General features: G+C 42.8%; 1 protein-coding gene across 1 annotated transcript in view; it reads left to right on the top strand.

The window, feature by feature from the left end:
* The window catches only part of Slc35d1 (solute carrier family 35 member D1), a 42791-nt gene continuing 17887 nt past the window's right edge, over positions 1 to 24904 (top strand). The window contains exons 1-11 of the mRNA XM_031378009.1: positions 1 to 23; positions 582 to 832; positions 1393 to 1426; positions 1528 to 1614; positions 2258 to 2325; positions 4009 to 4080; positions 4953 to 5021; positions 8034 to 8136; positions 11037 to 11129; positions 22778 to 22845; positions 23808 to 23886. Coding sequence (XP_031233869.1) covers positions 630 to 832; positions 1393 to 1426; positions 1528 to 1614; positions 2258 to 2325; positions 4009 to 4080; positions 4953 to 5021; positions 8034 to 8136; positions 11037 to 11129; positions 22778 to 22845; positions 23808 to 23886 — 876 coding nt within the window. The 5' untranslated portion in view covers positions 1 to 23; positions 582 to 629. The remainder of the gene's footprint in view (positions 24 to 581; positions 833 to 1392; positions 1427 to 1527; positions 1615 to 2257; positions 2326 to 4008; positions 4081 to 4952; positions 5022 to 8033; positions 8137 to 11036; positions 11130 to 22777; positions 22846 to 23807; positions 23887 to 24904) is intronic.

The following is a 24904-nucleotide window of genomic DNA, read 5'->3' as shown; positions in this document are numbered from 1 at the left end:
CAGCCTCGTTCGAGAGCAGGGAGGTACTACTAGGCCTGCAGCCGGGCTCCCGCAGAACCCCCATGCTCCCCGCAGGGGGATCCAGCGCGCATTCGTGCGCAGGCGCGACACTGTGCTCACCAGCCCGGCTCAGTGGTCGCCGGCTAGTGTCCTGGCTGCTCCCGGAGCCCATGCCGGGTCCCCGGCTTCTCTCCAGCCCCAGCCCCGCAGAGCCAGCCCGGGCCCTTCCCTGACCCCGCGAGGCACCATGCCAGGGCAAAGTCCCCGAGGGTGTGAACCCCAGTGTCCCAACCCCTGGGCGGGGACGGGCGGCGGCAGTGCGGGGAGCTGTGGCCAGCACAACCCGCGAAGCCCTGCCGCGAGCCGCCGGGTCCCTCCCGAGCCTCCGCCGCTACGCTAGGCCCGCACCGCGGAGCCCCGGCGCTCAGGGCCCGCGCCCCGCATCGCCGGGCCCGCTCCCGCAGCCCGGGCCCCGCCACGCCAGGCCCGCGTCCCGCACCGCCAGGCCCGCGCTCCTCCGCAAACCCGCTCCGCCAGGCCCAGACCCCCGCCGACCCGCTCGCTTGCTCGATCGCTCGCAGGCCCGCGCCGCAGCCGCCACCACCGCCACCGCCGCCGCTGCCGCCGCCATGGCGGAAGTCCACAGACGTCAGCATGCTCCGGTTAAAGGAGAAGCCCCCGCGAAATCCTCCACACACAGAGATGAGGAGGAGCTGGGGATGGCGCCGGCCGAAACGCTAACGGTGTTCCTGAAGCTGCTGGCCGCCGGTTTCTACGGCGTGAGCTCCTTCCTCCTCGTGGTGGTCAACAAGAGCGTGCTCACCAACTACAGGTGGCCGGGCTGGCGGGCGGGCGGCGGCTGAGGCGCGGCGGCGGGGACGGAGGTTCGAGCCCACCGGGGGATGCCCTCGACCACGCTCCCCGCCGCACCGTCAGGGCTGGGGGTCAGGGCGACACAACGAGGCCGGTGCCCAGGGACTAGGGACCCGCGAGGCTGACAGCCCCGGGACCGGCGCGGCCGCACGCCCACGCGCCGTCCCGGCTGTCACTGGGACTCCGGGGCAGAAGTTTGTGTTTGTGTGTTTCCCCACAAGATTCATTTAAAAGATTTCAAACCGTTGACTAGATCTCCGAGGCTTAACTTTCTGGAAAAATCCGTTGCAGGAAGCTGAGGGGAATTGTGAAAACAGGACATGACCAGACAAGTGGTCGCCCTAGGCTACAAAATCTAAGATTTTTTTTTTTAATTTTTAATTTTTTAATTGGAGGGGCAGGTATCGCTGTGGATTGAATCAATGCGTTTTTTAAGGCTGTCAGTACAGAAGTTGAATTCACTGTGCTTTGGGGGACTTTCTGGCCGTTTTTAACCCCCTTTCTTTACCCCTTTTGTAGATTTCCATCCTCGCTATGTGTTGGACTTGGCCAGGTTAGTTGGAATCTTGGGCATCCCGTGGTCTGTGTTGTCAGAAGTTCTGTGTGTGTCTTTCTAGGCAGAACAGTGCATCTGTGTGTGTTCTCTGTTTGCAGATGGTGGCCACGGTAGCGGTTCTCTGGGTGGGAAAGGCACTCAGAGTAGTCAAGTTTCCTGACTTTGACAGAAATGTACCTCGAAAGGTAAAAGTGAGAAAGAAGGGATACTTTATTTTATAAAAAGGAGCCATTCTGTGGCTTAAGGGCAAAAAAAAAAAATCAACTTGAATATTTAAAAATGAAGTCTAGCTCCAACCCTAGTCTACAAGTGTGTATAGCAAAGCTAGAGAAAACAGGCCACAGGGAACTCAAGAGACAACGTCTGTCTCTTGAAAATGAAGATAGAAGAGCCTTCTGTTTTAATTCAGGAGTTTCTGGAAACAGATCTCCCCACTTTAGCCATGATCTTCTGATTTCATTATTCTCTTTTTATTTTTTGGAGGTGTTTTCTTACTCTTCTCTATGATTCTGTGAGACCCCATAAGTGGAGCCAGAATGTTTCCCTGTCTCAGGACTCATATAGTACCATATTTTTAAGCAAGTGATGTTTCTGCCTCACTTGGTTGATTACGTTCATATTTTTGTCTCCTTTCTTCCCGCCATCCCCTCTTCTGCCAAGGATAGTTGATGTTTGGGAGTGTCATGGGGGTCAGTACTGTTTATGGGAGCTAATCTTATGTTTCAAGTGGAAAGAATTTGACTATTTAAACAAGGCTGTTTCTGTTTGAAAGGACTTTGCCATCAGTGTCTTTATTATTGAGATACGTTACCCTTTTCACTTTTCCAGACGTTTCCACTACCTCTCCTATATTTTGGGAACCAAATCACGGGACTGTTCAGCACAAAGAAACTGAAGTATGGTTAACTTTATTTTTCTAGTCGGGTTAAAATAATATGATTTTAAAGTTAAATACAAATGATGTCGTGTTGATGTGTTACGATTGACTATGGGAGGGGTTGGTGGGAGAGAGTGTGTGTGTGTGGTGGTGGTGAGAGGGGGAGGACACAAAAACACCAGGAAGTTTCCACTGTCAAATGATGGAGACTGAACCCAAAGTTTTGGTTACAAGTTGTTTATTTAAAGTTAAGGAATGACTTTTGTTTCCTGTCTCACTTCTTACTTTATGTTAGAAGTGTTCAAATATTATCAGTGGTGCAGTAGGTTTTCATTATTTTTGTAGTTCTGCCACAGAGAAAGATTTATGCCAGGTTTATAGGCTCAGATAGATGACCTGGAACACACCATGTAACCCAGACTGGCCTTGAATTTGCGGCACTCCACTTGCCTGTGTCTCCAGAATGCTGCCCTAACAGCCAGTCGGGTGATGGACAGATTCTCCACAGGTGCCCTTTTAGCACGGAGTGGTTAAAGTCAAATGGAATCTTGATTCAAACATGAATACATCCACTATGACCTTGTAACCCGAAAGCCAGCCACTTTAGAAAGAAGCAGTAGCTGTGCTCTATGGCAGTATTACACATCGCCCTCTCATCTCTTAGTTCCCAGCTTCGGACTTTATGGTAGTATATGTGTGGTAAATACACAGTGGAAAATAGTTTTGGTGAAACCTACATGAACTGAGTGAAGCCCTGACATATTACATGACTGTAAGCGGTGAGGAGGGGGGCTGAAGAGATGGCTTAAGAGCGCTGGCTGCTCTTCCCAAGGACCCAGCATTCAAACCAGGCAGTTCACAGGATATCCAACACTCTCTTCTGGCCTCTTGAGACACCTTTGCTGGCATGCACATACCCACACATATGTATGTACAATTAGAAATAAAATCTTAAAAACCAAAACAAACCACAGGCAAAAGGTTTTTTTTGTCTCCTTTTTATTTTTATTTTTTAAACTAAGACCTCTGATAGAATGACCAGACTGTCTCTGAGGGGAGCTCCTAGGAAGTCAGATTTGTCGCTAGGAGGGAATTCTTTCCCATCACATTATGAACCAGGAAGGAAATGCTGGCCTACTGTAGAGTGCTGCTTATACAAAATTTACTCTTTTAAAATCCCATCCATCCATGCATTCACACTCTGTCTTTGACTGTGAGACAAGTAGAAAGCATTCTAGAGCGAAATATATTCAGAAACTCTTACATTATAAGAGGCTGGATGTTTGATTAGTGCAAGCAAACTGCTCTAAGATTTAGAGGAATATCCGTAAAAGTGTTTCATGGATAAGATTTTCATCAACATTTCCTTCCTGGTGTAGAGGGAAGTCAGCTCAGTGAGGAAGAAAGAAAGAAGCCTTCCCTATTAGAGACTAATGTGGCCTGGTCAGGGTATTTGCATAATTATCAGAGTGAAACTTAAGAGCATGCATAGTCTTAACATTTTGTAGTTAATGTTTTAGAGGCTTTTAAATAAAACAAAACAAAACAAAACAAAACAAAAAAACTTCTCCAGGGTAATATGGTTAATCAGTACAGACCTTGCATGCAGTCAGAGAGGGATGAGCATTGTTTGAAACTACTGTCTTGATTTATAGTTACATACTTTCAAGCCTCAGTTTACTTCCTCGTTTTTCTTTTGCAGCCTGCCCATGTTTACAGTTCTGAGAAGGTTCTCCATTCTGTTTACAATGTTTGCTGAGGGCGCTCTACTCAAGTGAGTTTTACTTGTAATATATTTTCCCCAGTTATAAGATTGATAATGTTATGATAACTGATAACTAGTGTTAGTTAATAGATAATGTTATGATAGATTAGTTATGATTAGTTAGATTAGCTGTGATTAGTTAGATAATGTTATCACAACATGATAACTAATACTAGCTATGTGCATGTGTTTGTGTCGATGAGTTACGCTCCATGTGTGATTGTCTGAGGCCAGAAGAAAGTGTTAGATTTCCCATAGCTGAGGTTTTATAGGCAGTGGTGAGAAGTATCATAGGGGTGCTAGGTATCTAACTCCTGAGCCATTTCTCCAGCCCCATATATTATTCTTTGCATACACATTGAAAAGATATCTAGTATATATGAGATATTAAATTATCTCTCTCTCTTCTACTTTAAATTTTGAGAAGTTTAAGCAGGCTGATTGCCTTGCTGTCATAATAATAGAATGGGGAAGGTTACAGACCACAGTTAGAAATTTGCTGAACATAGGATGTGCTGTCTAGAGCTCTTGTTTCTATTGCTGCTATTAAGCAGAGCCAGCTCAGAATCCTAGGTGTAAGTTTTAAATGGTGTTTGTGTCTTGAGTGGTTTTACTACAAACATGTATGACATTTTTATACTTATTACATTGACATAGAAATTCCAACTCATAATAAACAAATGGTAAGAATGAGAAATGGATATAGTTATTTCTATAACAAAAGGAGTTTTTATTTCGTCTTTTAAATATCTAGTTTCTTGGAAATATTTGAAATTGTGTTTGTCTTTTTTAAAGAAAGCATTTCCCTTTTTAAATCATTGATGTAAAATGAGTCTACATGGATAAAGTCACATGTGTGCATATTTAAAATTACTTTATAGGAAGACTTTCTCTTGGGGTATTAAGATGACTGTATTTGCAATGATCATTGGAGCCTTCGTAGCTGCCAGGTAAGATGTGGCATATAGAACTTGTGTTTTAATTATCAATAGTTATTAATAATACATCTTGAGCATCTTTGAAAACTACTCAGAAGGCATCAAACATTAAATCTTTTAGGCGATATTAGATCAAAGCTAGTGAGATATAGATTAGTAGATTCCTAAAGTCATTGTATATAATTTAGGATCCTATATTGTTTTCTGCTTAGTGACCACAGTATATTCAGCATTGGCACATTTCTGTATTCTTTTCAGTTCTAAGAGATATAATTTTTCTGCTTTATAGTTGAAGGAGCTCAGTCTTTCTATAATTTCTAAAGGTTACAATTAGTCAGCAGCAAGGCTGGAGACTGAGTCTGTCTGAAGCCAGACCTGTGGTTTGATAGCATCTTAATTCTTTCTCTTTTTATGCTATTATAGGCAGCAGCATCTGCCCTTTTGTGAAACAAGGAGAGGGCAATGAATCTTTTTCCTTTGTGGAAAAAGGAGTAGGATTATCACCTTGTTTGTCCTTTCTTAGGACATATCACAAATGTCATGACTTGGTTACTCTATTAGATTGCTGAAGCATTTATCATTTGGAGGAAGACACAAAGCCATGACACACTTTTAAAATGAAGAAAATACAAGTTACCCCACTTTGATTACTGAATATTGTATACATTTGTAGACAGGAAGAAGGGAAGGCAGCAGGCATGGGGAAAATATATACCCAAAGACTGAAAGTTGAAGGGATGTCTAGAAGCCTTCGAGACATGGTACCCAGCTTGGGTGTGTAGACATTTACTAACTACACTGCACACTTGTTTTCCTTTGGGAGTCCACTGTACTTCTTTGGCTCATTAATTAATTATACCTTTCATCATATGCCTGTGGTATGAGTGTATGTAGTAAGGGTGTAAAAATCAAACTCTGTCTTACATTAAATCTCCAAGTGAGAGTCCATTCTCTTTTTTAAAATATTTTTATTATACATAGTTATTTTGTATGTGTGCATATGTGCCACAGCATACATGTACAGAGGTCAGAGGACAACTTGTGGCTGTCTGTCCTCTCTTCCCCATGTGGGTCCTGGGAATAGGAAGATCATCAGGCTTAGTGGCAAGTGCCTGTCAGTGTCATCTTGCTGACACTGAAATTTCATTCTTAGAGGAAAAAAAAAAAGACGACAACAACATTGGTTCCTGGAATTCGGCTGCAGAGCTGACTGTCTTTCCCTCTATGTTGCCTTGTCTTCCTTGAGAAGTATTCAGTATTAGCCACCTGCCTTTCTTCTGAGAGGTGCCATATTAAACCCATTGCATTTTAAAACAGTTCCTCCATGCCAGTGAGAACTAAACAGCAGGGCCTTCCTGCTTCTCCCTTTGGCCTGAAGTTGCAGTGGCCTAAAGTGCCACGCACACTTGCGTGATGGCGGTATTTGAGGCGAAAACTTCAAGGAAAGTCAGTCTCCTGCCTCCGCATTGACGCCTGGCACCCCAAACTCAGAGGTGGCCCAGATATGTCCTCGTACTAGTGCTGCATCCCCCGGGCCCAAGTGCTCTGGGCCCGGGGGACTGCGAGAGATACATGAATCTGAGTCCTAGCCCATCTAAGTTCTAGTGCTAGTCCTGCATATGTGTCCAAGTCTTTCTTCTTCCAGTCCTAGTGCTAGACTGAAGTCACGTAGGCAAGCGACCCTCCACACCCAAGGTCAGCAGGGTCTGGTAGCTAGGTGTGAAGCAGGAGGAAGAGGGGTGGAGCCCTCTCTGTTGAGGTATTCTTATGCTAATTCTCTGGTTCTTGCTGGAGGCAGGCAGAGGAGAATCTCGACCTAACACTTTCAGCTAATGTCTTAGAGTGAGAGAAACCTTTCAATTACTCTCTAGTACTTAAAACATTAAACTAGGATAGTTGGAAACATTGGTGAAGGTCAGAAAGCAATGTCCGAATTTTCTCTTGCTAGCTGTAAGAAAATGATATCTTGGTGAGTTCCTAGCACACTAGTACGAGGACATATCTGGGCCACCTCTGAGTTTGGGGCGCCAGGCGTCAATGCGGAGGCAGGAGACTGACTTTCTTTTAAGTTTTCGCCTCAAATACCGCCATCACGCAAGTGTGCGTGGCACTAAAGGACTCCCTTTACTAGCTCATCCATGAATATATAGTGTCTTTCCAAAACCAGAGACCGTGGGGGTGTCAGAGCACACTGCAGGTACACCGATAAATTTTCATTCGGGTTTCATATTTGCTGAGTGCTTGTGCTAATCAGCCTAGTAAGTTTTAGGGACCTTGCTGTTTGGGTCTCTCTACCTTGTCACTGTTTAGCTACTTAACCTCTTAGTACTTGCTTATGCACTCTTACAGTTTGATATATCAGAACTGTCATCATTCTCCAGAAATGCCACCCAATGACAAGTTACTCCAACATTTTATGTGAATCTTTGAAAAAAAAAAAAAGACTTATTCACAGCTTCATCCTTTGGCTTCCTTATGCTCGAGACCAATGCCTTCTGCTCTCACAGATGGTAATGGTAAATTTGGTTGCTTATTATCTGATTTTGACTTTAAAGCAGTATACAACAAACCAAAATAATAATTAGTGTGTGTGTTTGTGTGTATGTGTGTGTGTGTTTGTGTATGTGGTTTGTTTGAGGTAGGGTCTCAGCTATGTAGTCCAGGTTGCCCTGCAGCTCTGTCTATATTCCCCACTGGCTGTAGGCCAGGCTGTCCTGGAGCTCTGTCTGTAGCCCACACTGGCTTTAGCCTGCTGTCCTGCCACAGCCTCCTAAGTACTGCTGTGACAGATGTTGCCATGATGTCTGGCTGCATGATTGACTCATTGTGGTGACATGTGTAAGCGTGGATGTTTCTCATAAAATTGACAAATGTGGCCAAGTCTTAGGAAATGCTGGTAGCTGCTGAAATGCATGAGATCTACCTAGATGAGAACATGTTCTTGCAAGTAGTTTGACCCAGATCTGTTCGAAATTAACGTCGTATTTTTTAAGGTGATCTTAAAGTGTTGCTTATGTTCGGCAGCTCTGACTTGGCATTTGATCTGGAAGGATATATTTTTATTTTGATCAATGATGTCCTGACAGCAGCAAATGGTGCATACGTGAAACAGAAGTTAGATTCGAAAGTAAGTAGCACTTTTCAGCTTCTTCATTGGATGCTCTCGGATGGTGGGGAAAGCATGGAATAAAGAAACATACTTAAGAGAGTTGAAAGGACATAGTGTGTATACGTGTTCATGCTAATACAATAAATTTATGATTACAAGGCACTGTGGTTCATGCCTGGAGTCCCAGCACTCAGGTAACTGAGGCAGAAGGATATCACTGTTCAAAATCTGCCTGGGGTGCATAATGAGGCCAGCCTGGACTATAGAGTAAAACACTATCTTAAACAAACAAACAACCCAAGGGGAAAAAAAAAAGATGATGAAATCCTTTTAAGTTAAATTAGATTGTAATACTGGCTATTCAAAAGGACGTGTGTGAATGTTGACTTAGAGTGAGGTAGGAGAAGTGAGAAATATTCACAAAGAACAATGTCTTCATGATTATGGTTGTATTCTGAAGACTCAGTGAGGGGCCTGAGGTGAGAAAGTTGTATAGGGAAATTTGGGCGGTTAGCAAGTGAGTGCTGGAAGGGGCTTGGAACAAGGATGGCTGAGCGCTAGGGCGTGCTGGGCCTGCCCTCAGCGAGCGCTGCACTCCTGGCTTCTGCCTCTCGTTGCAGTGTGCACACAAGTGCTTCCACAACACTCTGTCTTGCTCACAATCTACTTTACATATAGACACATTCAGTTGTGACTTACATCAGTCCAGACCCTCAGAAACCAAGTGTTTGAGGCCTGTGTTGTTGGCTGAGTTGTACGGTTAAGTTACCTTAAGGAAAAAGCTATCTGAATTTTGGCTTTCTTTGTCATAGAGCTCTTAGTTAAGGAGTTGTCCTTCATTTCCTAATGGGCCTCATGGAGGCTCACATCGATATTCATCTCAGATATCGCCATCGTTTTTCCTGAGCAGCTGATATGTGTTTATCTCGTAACTGAATCTTGTGACTGACATCTGTTCCTGCTTGTATTTTGTCTTAGTAAGATGGCCTTACCCATTTGGTTCCTTATCTGCTCTATTTTGTGTAAAGTATTTCTGAAATTACTTCAAGTACATTTTGGAGCTCAGATGACAGGTAAAAACAAATATCTGGATTAAGAGTGTTGGCAATCTTTGTGGATTCCTGGTAGTTTTTGTTTTGAGGTAGTTTCCAGTTGACCAGGGCTTTGCATTTCCCTCAGAAAAGAGTACAGTGTGCTGTGTGGAGGGTTTCCTTATTCTTAGCAGGTTTTTTGTTTGTTTTTGTTTTTTTGTTGTTGTTGTTTTGCTTTTTCCTCCACTAAAGAAACTACAGATGTGTTGCTAGCACTTTCTTTAAAGTGCCTGCTCTCCTCCTCCATTTCCCCACTTGGTGTCTATGTGATGATATCATTTTAACTGATGTTACTAGTAACAATTTCTTATCTTTTTTAAAAAGAGGACAGATAGCATCTTGGGCTTACACTGATGTTACCTCTAGCTCATTTGCTGCTTCCCAAAGTGGATACTAAGGCCTGCTCTGCAGTGAACCAGCAGCCTCAGGTCTCTGGAACCAGACTGCTCCACAGAAGCTTCTGTGATGGTGGTCATTGTCTCTGCTCTCACTACAGACATGGCTTCTGGGAATGCTTGTATTGGCATATCTGAAAAACCAAATTAGTGGTTTTGTGTAATTATAATTGAATTAGCTACATATGGCTAGTGACTAGTGTTTTGGATATCATTGTTTAGAATATATCCCAAAACCTAGAAGAAAATAATTGTTTCTGAGGATTTTAGTCTTTGAAGAGAGCTCTTCAGTTCCACACTTGGAAATGGCTTATGGCTTACTTATATTAAAACTCTAAAGCCTATTTATGGGTCTGGGGTATAGCTAGGTTGATTTCTTTGGAGATAAGTTTTTAAATTACTTAATTTTAAGATATGGTCTCATTGTGCAGCCCTGGCTGGTCTGGAACTTGCTATATAGAGCCATCTTAACTTGAATTCATGAATGAGTGCTGGAATTAAAGGTGTGTGCTATCATGCCCAATGTAGCTTAGTTGATATAAAGCATGCCCAACATGCATGAAATCCTTGGTTTAGTTCCTAGTACCACATAAGCCAGATGAGTCCCAGAGCTCTATAGAGTTGTAGGCAAAGACGTCAGAAATTCAGCTTCATCCTTAACTATGCAGTGAGTTTGAAACCAGCCTGGGATATATGAGATTCTGCATAAATAAATAAATGAATAAATAGATAGATAAGTGAAGGAAGGAACGAATGAATAATTGAATCTGCATGTGGTGGCAACATTGTAATCCCAGTACTCCAGAGGCTGAGCCAAGACCATCATGAGTTCAAGTCCAGCCTGTGCTATGTAGTGAGATCTGCCATTAGAACAACTTGTAGTGTCATAAGAGAGAATGACATTGAAAGTCATCAGAATGGGAAGAGAGAAACCAAGAGTGTGGACATTTGTGGTTTTGTCACTTGTCAGTTACGTGGATGGTGTCTGTGTTTGTGTGTCCTGCATACCCTCTGCTCTAGCCTAGTTCATGTTGAGTCATGGATACTTGTTGTCAAGGGTCTTGTAGTCTCACTGTTGGTCTTTTCCTGGTACTGTACAAAGACGCACACCTCTCCATTGATACAGTTGTAGCTTCCCTATTATTTGGTTTAACCTAGGGCAGTAATGCCCACACTGAGAGGGTTTTAGGAAAACCGAGCTGTGACCTCAGGGCTGTTTATAGTCAGTCAGCTGGAGTCCTGTGACAGAGTGACCTGGGGTTGCATTTCAACCCTAAAGGCTAAGTATTTAAAGGTTAATTATTTAAATTAATACTTTTTAAACTTTAAAAATCACCCAACATTATATACATATGTAATTGGAATAGTAATCGCTTTATGTTTAAATATACCTGTTTTCTAGAACCAACTGAAATACTTGTTTATTACCTAGGAGCTGGGAAAGTATGGTTTGCTCTATTACAATGCACTGTTCATGATTCTGCCTACCCTGGCCATTGCGTATTTCACAGGAGATGCACAAAAGGTAGGACTTTGAAATTATGGGGTAATTTACTTACTGTTTATGATCAAAAGATAGACTTTTGGGTTGTTAGAAAGAAGCATGCTTATTAAATGACCGCAAACTGAGAATTTACTCTTTAGATCTTTAGCCTGCTGATGTCATGTTAACCTGCCTTTTTGGCATAAGCATTTCAAATATTAAAATGGCTCAGAATAGCTCGCCGTGCCTGTACAGACAAAGAACTGTTTACACTTAAAACATTGTTTACATTTTTGATTGATTCATTTGTACGTGTATAATGTTTTGATAATATGCACTCTCTGTTATCCGCCTCTCACTCCTGTCTTGCCCCTTCTTTCAACAAGATCCCCTGCTACTTTCATGTCTGTCTGTCTGTCCATCTGTCCGTCCGTCCGTCCGTCTGTCTGTCTCTTTGTGTGTGTGTGTGTGTGTATGTCTATAAACGTTCATGTTCCATCGAGGTTTGTTAGGGGCACTTGCAGCAGTATGCCATATGGGTTATTTACTGGACCATGGGTTATTACCCTGTACCACATTTCTAAAGGAAATGCCCTCCTTCCTGTAGCTGTTAGCCTCTGATGAGTACTGAGGGAGAGGCGGGGACTCTTAACTCCTTTCTCATCCATGATGGACTCTTGAAGGGTCTGATCTGATTTTTGTACAGGTTTGTGCAGGTAACACACCTGATGTGTGTTATCACATGGCCATATGTTCAGAAATGCTTCCCAGTATTCCTCCTACCCTCTGGCCCTTAGATTTTGTCCAGCTCTCTTCCATGATATTCGTTGAACCTCAGAGGGAGAAATTTTTACATTTTTATTAATCTGTAAAGTGGGAATGGAAGCAAACTATTCCTGAAAAATATAAGATCTGAAGTAGTAAAGCTCTTGAGAGTTTAAGAGTTCTGTTTTCCATCTTTGCTTAAATCCCACCTTAGGAGGTACTTAGGATTGCATGGTGCCTTGGCCAGATGAATAGCAACTTATATTGGTTAACAAATTTTATGCAAAAATTTAATTAAATAAATATAGAATAGAATAGCAAAATTAATCCTAGAGAATTTTTCTGTATAATAAGCCCACCGTTTTAGAAAAACTGGTGCAATTTTGTTATTTTACAAACTCATGAAAATGCAAAATTTTGCCAATGATCTGTCCCACGATTCTGCTGTTTGAACCCAGACTTCAGAGTAAATGCATTGGTTATGCTTCCTTAGGGCAGCAGACCGTGTGCCAATGGGAGCTTGAAAGGAAGGTTTTGAAGTAAGACTACTACTGATATGTTCTTGAAGCTGAGACAGAACCTTGGCAACTTATGAAGCTTTTTGTTTCACTCTATTTTTTATTCTTTCAAAGAGCTATTTCAGACTGTTCTGAATATGAATAGAAGTTCTAATGAACTGTAGCCCAGCTACCAGCAAGCCTAAACATGGCCCCAAAGTAGAAATTGCTATTGCTTGTACTAACAGTGTTAAGTAACTGTTCTCTGGTTTTAAAGAAAGAGCGATGAGAAACTAACATTTCTTGAATCCTTATTATGCACTAGTCACTTACATGAAATATAATCGAGTTTTCTTAATAGCTATAGGAAGCTTGAATTATCACTGTCAATGTGGAAGGAGATTCGGAGACATTAAAAAGCTTGCCTAAGGTCACACCGTTGGGAGATAAGACTCCTTCCGAAGGCCATGGCCTATAGTGGTGGCCTTCCTTCCAGCAGACTCTAGCTGAAGCAGCCTTCAGTCTTAAGATTTAGAACAAAGGTGTGAAAGAAGAAAACCTGCCCCTCCGGACAGAGCAGATGGCTCCAAGCTTCAAGGCCATTGTGTACGTGAGACAGCTGTAAAGTTAACATGCTTATGCACTCAAGGACTTAGCAAAGACGAATTTCCATCAGGTGGTGACTAGTATCTTGTAGCTACTTGGAACTATTAGCCAGAGGAGGTGTGCCTTCACTCCACAATGATGACAATTTGTGTAGATGCTATAACAGAACTTGTACATATTTCAGAGTTCAGTAGTAGTTTAATTCTAGCATGCAGAAGAAAGAGTGAGGCAAAGCTCTGAGTTCAAGGCCATCCTGGTCTATAGAGCTAGTTCTAGGACAGCCAGGGCCATATATAGAAACCCTGTCTCAAAAAAAGAAATAAAGGAAAGGAAAGGGAAAGGGAGGGAAGGGGAGGGGAGGGGAGGGAAGGAGAGGAGAGGAGAGGAGAGGAGAGGAGAGGAGAGGAGAGGACAGGACAGGACAGGAGAGGACAGGAGAGGACAGGAGAGGAGAGGACAGGAGAGGACAGGAGAGGACAGGAGAGGACAGGAGAGGAGAGGAGAGGAGAGAGAGGGGGTGGGAGGGGAAGGGACAGGAGGGCAGGGGAGGAGAAGAGAGGAGAAAAGAGAAAGACTCCAAAAAATAAAAGGCCAGTAGTATACATATAATTTGAATGTTCCAATATAGCTAAATGTTCCAATATAGCTAAATGTTCATGGCATGAAAAGTTACTTTACCATCTAAAATGGAATTAGATTTTTTTACCTCTTATTCTTCTGTCTTCTGTATTTCAGGAGAGTACATTTGTATTCTCTTTTTATCGTTTTATTTTTTTAGTGACACTGTTGGATATGGGTCAAGAACATATATTTTAGGACACTGATTTTGAGTATTTTCAAATTGGGATAAATGAAGTTGAGTATAGAAGCTGAGCTCACTGTTTTGTAGTGTTGCCCCCACTGTGTTCTGCATTGACGTGTTTGTTTAGTTTTACTATTAGTTGCAGCTCTTATGAAACATTTATTAGGTGCAGATGGACACTGGCCATGCTGCTTCCTGTAACACTCTGCTTCCCAGCTCTTCTTGCTCTAGGCATTGTCATGTAGTTAAGTGTTGTGTCTCACTGTGTTGGACTCAGGCAACAAGACAAAAGGGGAGGAACTCCACACTGTTCTCCCGCTGAAGAGAGTGGAGTCTTTTATATGAGCACATCCATTGATGTCAGAACTACACACTGGTGTAGGTTCTCAGGGAGAAGTGCTTGGGGGCATCTGGGATGGAAATAGCTCAAGTCTATCTTTTTGTCAGGGTTAAGGATAGATTATCCCAGGTATATTTAGCTATCAATGAACTAAAAACATAGAGCATGCATCTAATAGTGTGTGGTATGAATTAAATTTGAAGTTTAGTATGTGATCCCAACTTTATATTCTTAAATCTTAAGACTTGTATTTATGAGACAAATCATTATTGCATTTCATTTCTGAGCATCTTCCCTATATTAAAAAGGTTCTGTGTTAATTTCTCTTTAAAATATATAAGAAATATAGCTTAACATTTGCTGCACAGGGAAGGTATCTGGTATAAATCTAGATGGTGTGGGATCTAGCACCAAAGTGCATGCCTGTCAGAAAATCCCGTGTGTGTTCAGATTAGGAGGAATTAGTGTGAGCTGCACAGCAGTATTTACTATTTAGGTAAAGCTAGTTCTTAGCCTACCTCCCTCAACAGCCACCGCCCCTCCTTGTCTTGGTAGGTAGGCCTGGATGGCCTAGAACTTGGTCTGTACATCAGGCTGGCCTTGTACTTAGAGCAGTCCTCTTGCCTCTGCCTCCTAAGTACTGGGATTGTGGGTATGTAAAACCACATCTGGCTAGTTCTTGGTTTTCTTATCCACCAAATGCATCGCGAAATGCTTACCTGTTGGGAGGCTTGTGTTAGAGCAGTGATTGGTGGGGGAGCCAAGCTACTTTAACGTATCCTTGGGACCCATTGTATACTACAACACATTTATTGTCACATTTGTCATAATCCTTGTTTAAATGGGTCCACAGTAAAGTCTGGGGTATGTGGCAGATTTTAGGTGTCTAGTAAGTTGGGCTTATTGTCAGTTTGTGTCTTTTATGGGCGTGCTTTTCATATATGTGTTTGTAAACAAATGTGTATGTATATGCCCACTTTCTATAGGATAGACAACTCATGTGTAAGGTACTTTAAGCCTGTTTGCAAGTAAACTGTTTGAACCTTGTGCCAAGAAATCAACCATACTTTACCTGTAGGATATGGTGTGTTGTAGCTTACAAGATGCTTCAACATGCCGGGCAGTGGTGGCGCACGCCTTTAATCCCAGCATTTGGGAGGCAGAGGCGGGCAGAGTTCTGAGTTCGAGGCTAGCCTAGTTTACAGAGTGAGTTCTAGGACAGCCAGGGCTACACAGAGAAACCCTGTCTCAAAAAACCAAAAAAAAAAGATGATTCAACATAAATAATTTTCCTTGATCCTGAGGAAGATTGTTACCCTTTTTGCAGAAGTTAGGGGGATTCTTAAGTTTGCACAGTGGTGGTGTTTAGAATGGAACCTTTCTGATGCCTGCAGAGCCCTGGCTTGTGTGTCTGACTGCATGTGTCTCCCATAGCCATCTGCCGCACCTGCTGTAAGATCTGCTCCATTTGGGATGTCTATGCAGCACCTTCTTATAGGACAGTGTCAGAAGCATCAGTGATGGTGAGCAAGTGAACGAGAGCAGAGTCTGCATCATGTCTTAGCCCTTACTGTTTCACAGCCAGAGCATTTTCATTTTATGACGATCAAGTGTTTATGTGCTGAGTGCTTCTCTGAGAAGGAAGACCACTTTCCTGCTTAAGTGGAGTGTTGATTCCAGTAGGTGAGACAGATTGTACACGAATCGCATAGAAAGAGAGAGGGGTCAAAGAGGGAATGATGAAAAATACAACTGGGGAAAGTCACTTAATAAAGCTCATCCAAACAGACTCTGAAGTGAATGGGGAAACAATTTGTGTGTCTCTGGAGAGTAACCTGGGCAGAAGCAAAAGTAGGTTCTGAGCTTTGAGGAGGAAGTGCTTAGCTCTGTCTAAATTAGTAAAAACCAGAATATGTGAGACCCTTAGTAAGGTGGGAAGGAGCCTGCAGGTGCACTCCAAGTAGAACTTACCATGAGCTCAGGGTGGCTGCAGGAGTAGATCCATGGTTAGAACATGGGCAGCAGAGAAGCCATGGGGAGCTTTGCCTTTCATGAACAAGAAAATTAGAGGCAAAGAGGATCTAGTCTTTGTTCTAGGACTAGAGCTCTCGTTCTCCCCACTGTCCTGCTACCTGCTCCAGTCTGAGTTAGGCTGAGCTGTAGACGCAGGCCTCTAGAGTTTCCTCTGCTAGTAGGAAGAAGTCATGAAGAGTTTGACATAAATGGTGCCCTGGAGAGAAATTTGAGAAACGCAGAGGACTGGTCGCCTCTGGTCCTGTTGCTGTTCACTGCCTGACTGTGGGTGGGTCCCATCTTTGCTCTCACTCTGCTTTGACCCATGCAAAATGAGTCAGGCCGATAAAATGTTCACGAGGTACGATTCTTTCTGGAGCAAAGGCATGCTGGTGTGGACACTAGGCTCTGTTCCAACGGCTGGTGTGAACCCAGTGTCTTTATAGTCAGGGTTAATAACTGCTCTCAGCACTTGACCCCAGAACCAAGTTGTGCAGGGATGGTCACATTTCATTTGGCTATTGAAATAAAGAAACTATGGAAAAATAGAAACCAATAAAGTATCCAAAAAGTTTTTATGCATGTCCATGGGAGCAGGATAAGTATATTTTTTTCTATTGTGGAAACATGCAAAAGTACTTAAAAACTAGAGTTTTATAAATTGAACAGTAAGAAAAAGGTAAAGTATTCTGTGATGGATCCTAACTTTAAAATTAACCAGCGAAGGTGGGATAAACCAAATTATTATTATTCAAACTTAACAGTTTTTGACCCAGGATGCAAACTAAAGCAAAATTAGATCAAGCAGGGAAACTTAGGTTTTCATTATGAAATCTAGCAAGGGGGCTCTGAGAGATCCATTCCCCATAGGGACAGGAGTAGACACAGCAGGTGATGATAGGGGTATAGACTTTAAGTAAGAATTAGAGACTTAGACACTCCAGAGTTCTGTATAAATTACAACGCAGAATCCAACTGAAAACTCATCCCAGGGAGCACATAGTACAAGTGCTGGCCAGAGCAGTCTGAGAAATGAGACTCGTTTTTGTGTGATTCTGTCCCTCCTTTTTCCACTTTTTCCCTCTTCCTTTCTTATTTACAAAATCTTGGGATTACTAGAGAGGTAAGGACCAATAGACTTTTGCACTTAGTTTTAGAAAAGATGCATCTTACAAAAATACTTATAAAAAATATAGCCAGCAGAGAAATATACCTGAGAAGCAGAGCAGAGCTAGCCCTGGTGTCATGGGTGTGGGTGAGCTTGTTCCAACCCTCAATGGCTGCAGCGCTTGGGAAAGCTGGGCATCATGGTAGACCTGGGCCTGGTGGCATGTGTGCTGGAGAACTGAGAACTAGTCCACCCCTGGCTGGGGTGGTATGGGAGATCTAGCCCCAGCCCTTGCTACTACAGTACGCAGGAGGATGGTAGAGCTTGCCCCGGTGGCTCCTGCTCAGGAGAGCTGGCAGGCTGACCAACTCAGCTACCATCCAGGCACAGATCCAGGGCTTTGAGTTGGCCCACCCCAACATCCACCCCATCTGTGAACTGCTGGAGCTTGTGAAGGGGCTACTTCTGCAGATCCAAAGCTGCAGGATCTCCATGACACAGGGCAATAATAGGATATCTGAGAGGAGCCCTATAATTACCCAGAATTGATGATGCAGCAGAAGCCTGGGGCCTTGAACCAGACAAGTGACTCATTGCAATGAACATTTGCAAGTAAAGCTATTTGGGCAAAAGGGTATATATACTGTGGGACAGGCCATGACACCACGACACACCACAGCTTCTGTGGCAAGATGTTTACTTTTTAAATTTTTTGTTTTCTTTTGGGAGGGAGGTTGCAAGGGTGGAGGGAAGAGATGGAGGGAGGGAAAGATGAGTGGGATTGGAGTGCATGATGTGAAATTCACTAGGAATCGATAAAAAGTTCAAAACCAAAACATAGCCAGGCTTGGTTTACATCTATAATCTCAGAACTTGTGAGGCTGAGGCAAGAGGATGGGCCTGACATTGACGGCAGCCTGGCTAGCAATGTGAGACCGTTTCAAAACCAAGCAACCAAGCAACCAACAAAAACTGGCAGAAACATAGCTTTTTCCAGACTTGAACAGAGAAAGAGAGATAACAGCCATTAACAGTGGAGATATATATATGTGTGTGTGTATATATATATATATATATATATATGTTTATATACATATACACACATATATATATGTATGCATATATATACATATATATGATTTGGGGACTCTTGAAGTTACATTTCTCAAAGGATGTAGTTTACCAGGTTTGAAGATTGTTGGTATAAAACCAAGGTCTTACTTTATATTGTATAAAAGGTACTTTATTCTAGAGCCAAATTTCAGTGACCATGGCCTAGGAACACATATCTATGCTACTCCAAATATAATGTTCCAGTGTGGAAGTGGTGTCATGAAGTATTATGGTTTTATGAAAAAAAAAAAAAAAGGAAGTCATAAGTCAAGGCAAGTTTAAATGTATTATGGTGGGCACATCAGAGGGGAGTTCCAAGAATATGGGGAAGGCTCATAGTTTATCTCACAATACTTTAGCTTTTGTGTTGGTGGAAGCTAGTGGTCTGCTACATTAATAGATTCCAAAATGCTGTTATTTGGTAGTCCTATGATGTTCATTTCTACACAAAGCTAGTCAAACAATGGCTATTCCTGGTTTAAAGCTAACCTGGACCTTCAACGCCCCAGCCATTCCAACTAGTCGGAAATTCTAGTCAGTCGATCAGTCTTCACCAACAGCTTTCCTCCAGAAATTGTCCTTGACAAGGTTAAGCAGTGTTTACAAATTAATTTTTTTTTTAAATTAAGTAAGAAATTAGCTGAGAGTGATGATACATGTCCTTAATCCCAGCTCTTTGGAAACAGAGAAAGCTCATCTCTGTGAGTTCTAGATCAGCCTGGCCTACAAAGAACTTGCAGACTAGCCAGGACACATAGTAAGACTCAATCAAAAAAGTAAAAAATATACGAGCTTATATCTCTTAGATTACCTTTTATAAACAAAAGTATAAAGTGGTTTGGAGTGATCTTGTTCAGATTTACTTGGGGGTGAGGAGAGCTGATACGGACAAATACAAAGATTACATGCCTTCTGGCTAAGGCAAGCACAGTCCATTTGTTGTTTTCAATACCTGTATTTAAGATAAGAGGATTTTAGCATCTTAGCAGTTGTGTTGAAAGCTTTGACTCTTAAACAGCACAGATGTAGAGCAAACCATAATGTCTTCTTTCCCTTTCCAGTTTCTTAGTTTCCCTGGTTTTCTTTCTTGCTCAGTGTAGATAGGATGACTAGGCTATAGGGCAGGACACACACCTATGAGCAGGATAATTGTGTCCTGAGTTTAGTGCATAGATGAAATACTTAGTAAGGAATAGTTTTATTTCCTTCCTTCCCTCCCTCCCTCCCTCCCTCCCTCCCTCCCTCCCTCCTTCCCTTCCTATTTCATCCCTCCTTCTCTTCCCCTCCTTCCTCCCTCCTTCCCTTCTTCCCTCCTTCCTTCCTTCTGTCCTCTCCAGTGCCCTCCTGTGGCAGAGGGAGCAGGCACTTGCATGTTGGAGGGACTGCTTGGCTCATATTTATCTTGCAGCTGTGTTTTCAAGCGGCTGCTTCTTGTCACAGTTACAGCCAAAGATCTGTTCCTGTGCTAAGCCAGAATGCAGCAGGCTGTCTAACTTTCTTCAGGGGAAAAATCAAATACTTAGGGAAAGGAGCAGGGATTCCAGGAGAATTCTAGTCACCTTTGACTACGCATTACTGGAACAGAATCTAGCGTTTTATATAAAGAGGGCCTTAAGACCTGGAGTTTGTAAACTCAGGCCTATCTATATTAGTTCAGTGACCTGCTGTTAGTTGAGTGTTGTCTTCTGGGGATAATAAGACCTTTATTTTCCATCTCTCACAGTGTTCTGACAGCCAAATAGCATGATGTGGGCAGAAGCCCCCCACTAAAACCAGGCAGTGCTTTAACTGTTTTGGTTCACTCTCACCAGTAGCAGACATGACTAAGCTGTCCTCAGCACAGTGCCCCAGGATGTCAGAATTGACACCCGCGTTTCAAGCTGAGAGAAGAGCTCAGGAGTGCGATGCTGATGACTTTGCCCTCACATAAGCTTCATGTGCTCATGTGTGTGACTTACTGTAATTAAGGATAGCTAATGAGAATGTATCTGAAAACTTGTAGAAATCAGTCATGGGAAGACAAGATTTTGGAGGGCCCAGAGAGAGATGGCTTAGAGGGTAAAGGTACTTGCCACCAATGCCAATGACCTGAGTTTAATCCCTGGAACCCATATAGTAGAAATAGGAATCAACTTTCCTAAATTTTCTTCTGACCCCAACACATGGCATGTGCATTCTCTTCCCCCAAATAAGTAAATATAATTTTTGGAAGGGCTGAGGAGATGGTTCAGTGGGTAAGATCCTCAGCATCCACGTACAAAACAAAATTACAACAGCAACAGACAGGGCTATGTATACTAAAGCCCAGCCCAGGAGAGAGGCACGTGGAGCTCACTGGCTAAGCACCCTGGCTGAAACTGGAGCTTCCAGGGTTCCGTGAGAGACCCTGAATCTAACACTAAGCATGTTAGAAATACTCACTTGTTAGTCAATAGAGAAATGCAAATTAAGATGTCAAGAGACCACTTACTGCTTGGTAGATTGGCCCCAAACAGTTCTAAGTGTGTCAGAATGCAGAGCAGTGAGAATCCCAAACAGCGCTAGAGAGGATGTAAATGAGTGCAGCACTTTGGAAAACCATTTGGCAGTTTCTCATAAAGTAAAGATAAACTCACTAAAAGAAACCATCAGTCTCACTGTCTAAGTGTTAATGTGATATAAATGAGAATGTGGTCACAGAGGTTCACTGCAGCTTTATTTTAAAGAATAAATTATGTGGGAACAGTGCAAATGGAAGTCCCTAGAGAGTGATTCAACACGCTGTATTATATTTTCGGGGTAGATGGATGAGTCCATGACGAGGTTTGCAGGACTTGGATTAGTCAGAGTTATGCCAGCACAAGGAGAAAGACTCAAGAGGAGTGGGTACTACACAATCCTTGTACCTGAAGTTGTTAGACAGCAAAGCTGTCCTAGTGGCACTGAACTGCAGCCAGTAGAGGGCGTTAGATCCCCTGGGACTGGAGTTACAGATGCTGGTGTGCCACCTTGTGGGTTCTGGGAATCAGACACAGCATGAGATTCTTGGGGAAATTTCAATTTCTTTGGGGCCCATTGTTTGAGAGACGCAGTGTGCCTTTAGAGTATCTTCATTTCTGCCAGGCCTGTTATGCGAGCAGAAGTACTTCAGAGGTGTCCAGGGCTAGAAATGAGGGCCCTTATTGATTGTGGTGAGCAGGGGAGGGTTAGGTTGGGTATAGAGCTGTCTTATCTTACTTGTAATAGTGATTATGTACTTTACATGTCTTTATTATTATTGTTATTATTTCATATTGGAGGCTTTTCTTTTTATATGATATACCTCAAAAAGAATAAATCATGAACAAGCTCGGTAACTGCTGTGCTAGGGATGTGGCTACATAAATGGTGGATCTTTCCTGTGTAGCTCGCAGTTTGTAGATGTGGTGCAAAGAGACAGTTGGGAAATAAGAGCCAAAGAGAAATACTGAGGACCATCCAAGGGCTTGGTCAGTGGCAGCCTCGTGAAGGAGCCTTGAGCTGAGCCTGGTGGGTGAACATGAGTCATGGTGGACAGAAAAGGCATTCCATGCCAAGGCTGCCAGAGATGAAACTTCAGTTGTGTTTTGTGAGCAGGAAAAGCCACAAACTGGAGTTTAATTGGATACAGGGAAAGTTGGAGCTGGTCAGGTTGGCACAGAGATAAAAGCTGAAATGTTTTTCACATTTACTTAACCTTTCTCTGATGGAATATGACCCTGTACTCTTTTGGGTGTTCTTAAAATTTGGCTTAAAACAACCAACAATAACAAGAGTAACAGCTTCCAAGGAGGAGAAAATTAATTGTTTAGTTTTCTTCAGATTGGCTTCTGCTGCACATGCAACTTTAATTCTTTAATCCTATGAATTTCATATATTCATAGGATTTATTTTGATTATATTCATCCACTCTTCCCCTCCACACCCGACTCCTAATTTCTTTTTTTTTACAAATTTACTTAGCTTTATTCATGTGTGTGTGTGTGTGTGTGTGTGTGTGTGTGTGTGTGTGTATGTGTGTGTGTGTGTATACCATGTGTGGGGGTACTCATAGTGGCTGGAAGAGAGTGCCAGATTCCCTGAAGGCACCCCTTCAGGGAATCGAACTCAGGTCCTCAAGAAGACCAGTAACTGTTCTTTTTCATTATAACTATATCTCCAGTCCCCCTCCCTAACCAAGCTCATATTCTCTGCCCTTTTTAGAATAACTGACCCAATCCAGTTTATCTTGCCCAAATACTCATTGGTGTGGGACCATCCATCAATGGCTACACCCTTAAAGAAAATGGTCTCTCCATCCCCCAACTTTTGAAACACTTGAATCTCACTCTCAATCCTTGGAGTGCTATAGCTGGGAGGTGACAACTGAACAGAAGGACTTCAGGTAATGAGTGAGAGCTGTTTGGGGGCCTGCTCTGAGAAAACCCAATGCTTTCTTGTGTATTACAGGCAATGGAGTTTGAGGGCTGGGCTGACACCCTGTTCCTGCTGCAGTTCACCCTCTCCTGTGTTATGGGGTAAGCCTTTAATTCTTATTAGATCATTTCCTAGAGAAGTAGGTTGCAGAAATTTGTTCTAGAGTTCTTCTCCCTTGTTTCTGAGTGTCTGTTCAGTTTCCTGAGCTTCCTGCCACTTTCTAGATACTGGTGGCTTCATATCCTCCTGGGAATATGCTAAACTGTTGCCAGACCACACCCAGATGGATGGAGAAATGAAGTGGATATTTATCCACCATCCTGCTGTGTGATAACAGCCACTATATTTCCATTTATGTCATTTCATTTTCTTCAACATTGACATCTGACAAATGTCATTGACCCTCATATACAAGAAAGCAGGCTCTGAGCTTAATTATCTTAGTTTGCTTGGTTAGTGGCTGACAGTGGTGGCATCTCAATTTGAGGCTGCATGACTTCTGTGTAGACGGGGAGAGGGTCTTTGTAGCTCCCAGCTGTGTTGTCTTTAGCTGGTCAGTTTGGTTGCAGCTCATAACCTGACATGCACACAGAAGACAGGGCTTCAGAAGCCTCCGTGGTCTGGGCACTAGAAATGTTGTCGAATAGGTGTTGAGCAGACCTGCCATCTCCTCTTAAAGTCTCATCCTGTTTTCTTCCATTATTGAGAAGTTCTCTTGCCTCTGTCCTGGCCATGGGTCACTTTATCCCAATGGCAAGGGCCCAGATGACAGGGACTTGTGAGCCTTGAGCATCTGTCTGCCTTGCATGAGTTAGCAAGAAGGGTTCTTTAAAGAGCCCTTGTCATTGTGAATGAGGGGTTCATGTTTTGGTAGCAGGAAAAACCCTTAGCCAGAAAATAGATGCATGTTTCTCGAGTGCGGTTTCAAAAATCTGAAGCTGTTGAGAGGCATGAAAAGCTCTCAGTTGCTCAGAGCCTGCATGTCCTTCACTGGTTATTTCTCTGAGGGACTGTGGGACAGCAAGCTCTAGCCTGTAACAGACCCTTTCCTTCTCTGTCCTAGGTTCATCTTGATGTATGCTACAGTACTCTGTACTCAGTATAACTCTGCTCTTACCACAACGATAGTTGGCTGCATTAAGGTGAGATGAAATAGCAATACAGTTTCTTTTTGGAATCTGCTTTATTTAAAAATTGTTCCTCTAAATTAAAAATCTGGGGCCAGTGAGATAGCTTAGCTGGTAAACATGCTTGCTGTCCAGCCTGACAACATGAGTTCTCTAGAACTCACATCTTAGAAGGTGAGAACCGACTACTCTATTTGTCCTCTGACCTCATTTACCATGGGATGAGTGCCTCCCGAAATAAATAAGTAAAAACTGTTAATAAAAAAACCCGAAATAAATAAGTAAAAACTGTTAATAAAAAAAACTTAATTAAAATTTGGCTATGGAGACAACAGGATGGCCAGCAGGTAACAAGCACTTGCTGTGTAAGCCTGACAACCCGAGTTTGCTTCTTAGCATTCCAGTAAAAGCGGGAGGGGCAAACTGACTCCACAAGTGTCCATTAGTTGTACATGTGCCCCTCCCCTATCATATGCACAGCAATATTAATAAAGTAATAACATTTTTAAAAGAGTCTGTCAGTAGCCTACGTCTTAGCCTTCTTTCTACTTGCTGGCGTAGTAGCTTGACATCAGTTTGTAGGAACTTAGCAAGGGCATAGCCTCTACTTGAAGGTGACTTAGCTCTGGGGAGTGTGGGAGAAGTTAGACATATGGAGACTGTTTCTGTGACAGAGAGATGGACACATGGCTTCAGTGCAAGCCCTAACTTTGTTTGGGAGGTGACACTTGCTAGAAACTAATCAAGGTGGGTTTCTTATGTCTGAGTTGCCCTCACATGCCTGTGGATTTCTTATGTCTAAAGCTCCTAAAAACTGTGCCTGACATTCCCAGGGATGTCTTTTCTCCTGATCCATTTTATTAAGGGAGAATCATTTGTCTTCAGACAGAAAAGCCCAGTTAACGTGGTATTGCTAAAGCTAATCGAAACCCAGGACCTCTTTGATCAGACTTAGTGGTTCTAGCTTTTCTTTTCTTTCTTTCTTCCTTTCTTTCTTTCTTTCTTTCTTTCTTTCTTTCTTTCTTTCTTTCTT

This window comes from Mastomys coucha, unplaced genomic scaffold, assembly GCF_008632895.1.
Source record: "Mastomys coucha isolate ucsf_1 unplaced genomic scaffold, UCSF_Mcou_1 pScaffold18, whole genome shotgun sequence".
Lineage (NCBI taxonomy): Eukaryota > Metazoa > Chordata > Mammalia > Rodentia > Muridae > Mastomys > Mastomys coucha.
Note: the sequence above shows the minus strand (reverse complement) of the source record. Positions and strands in the feature narration are given on the sequence as shown.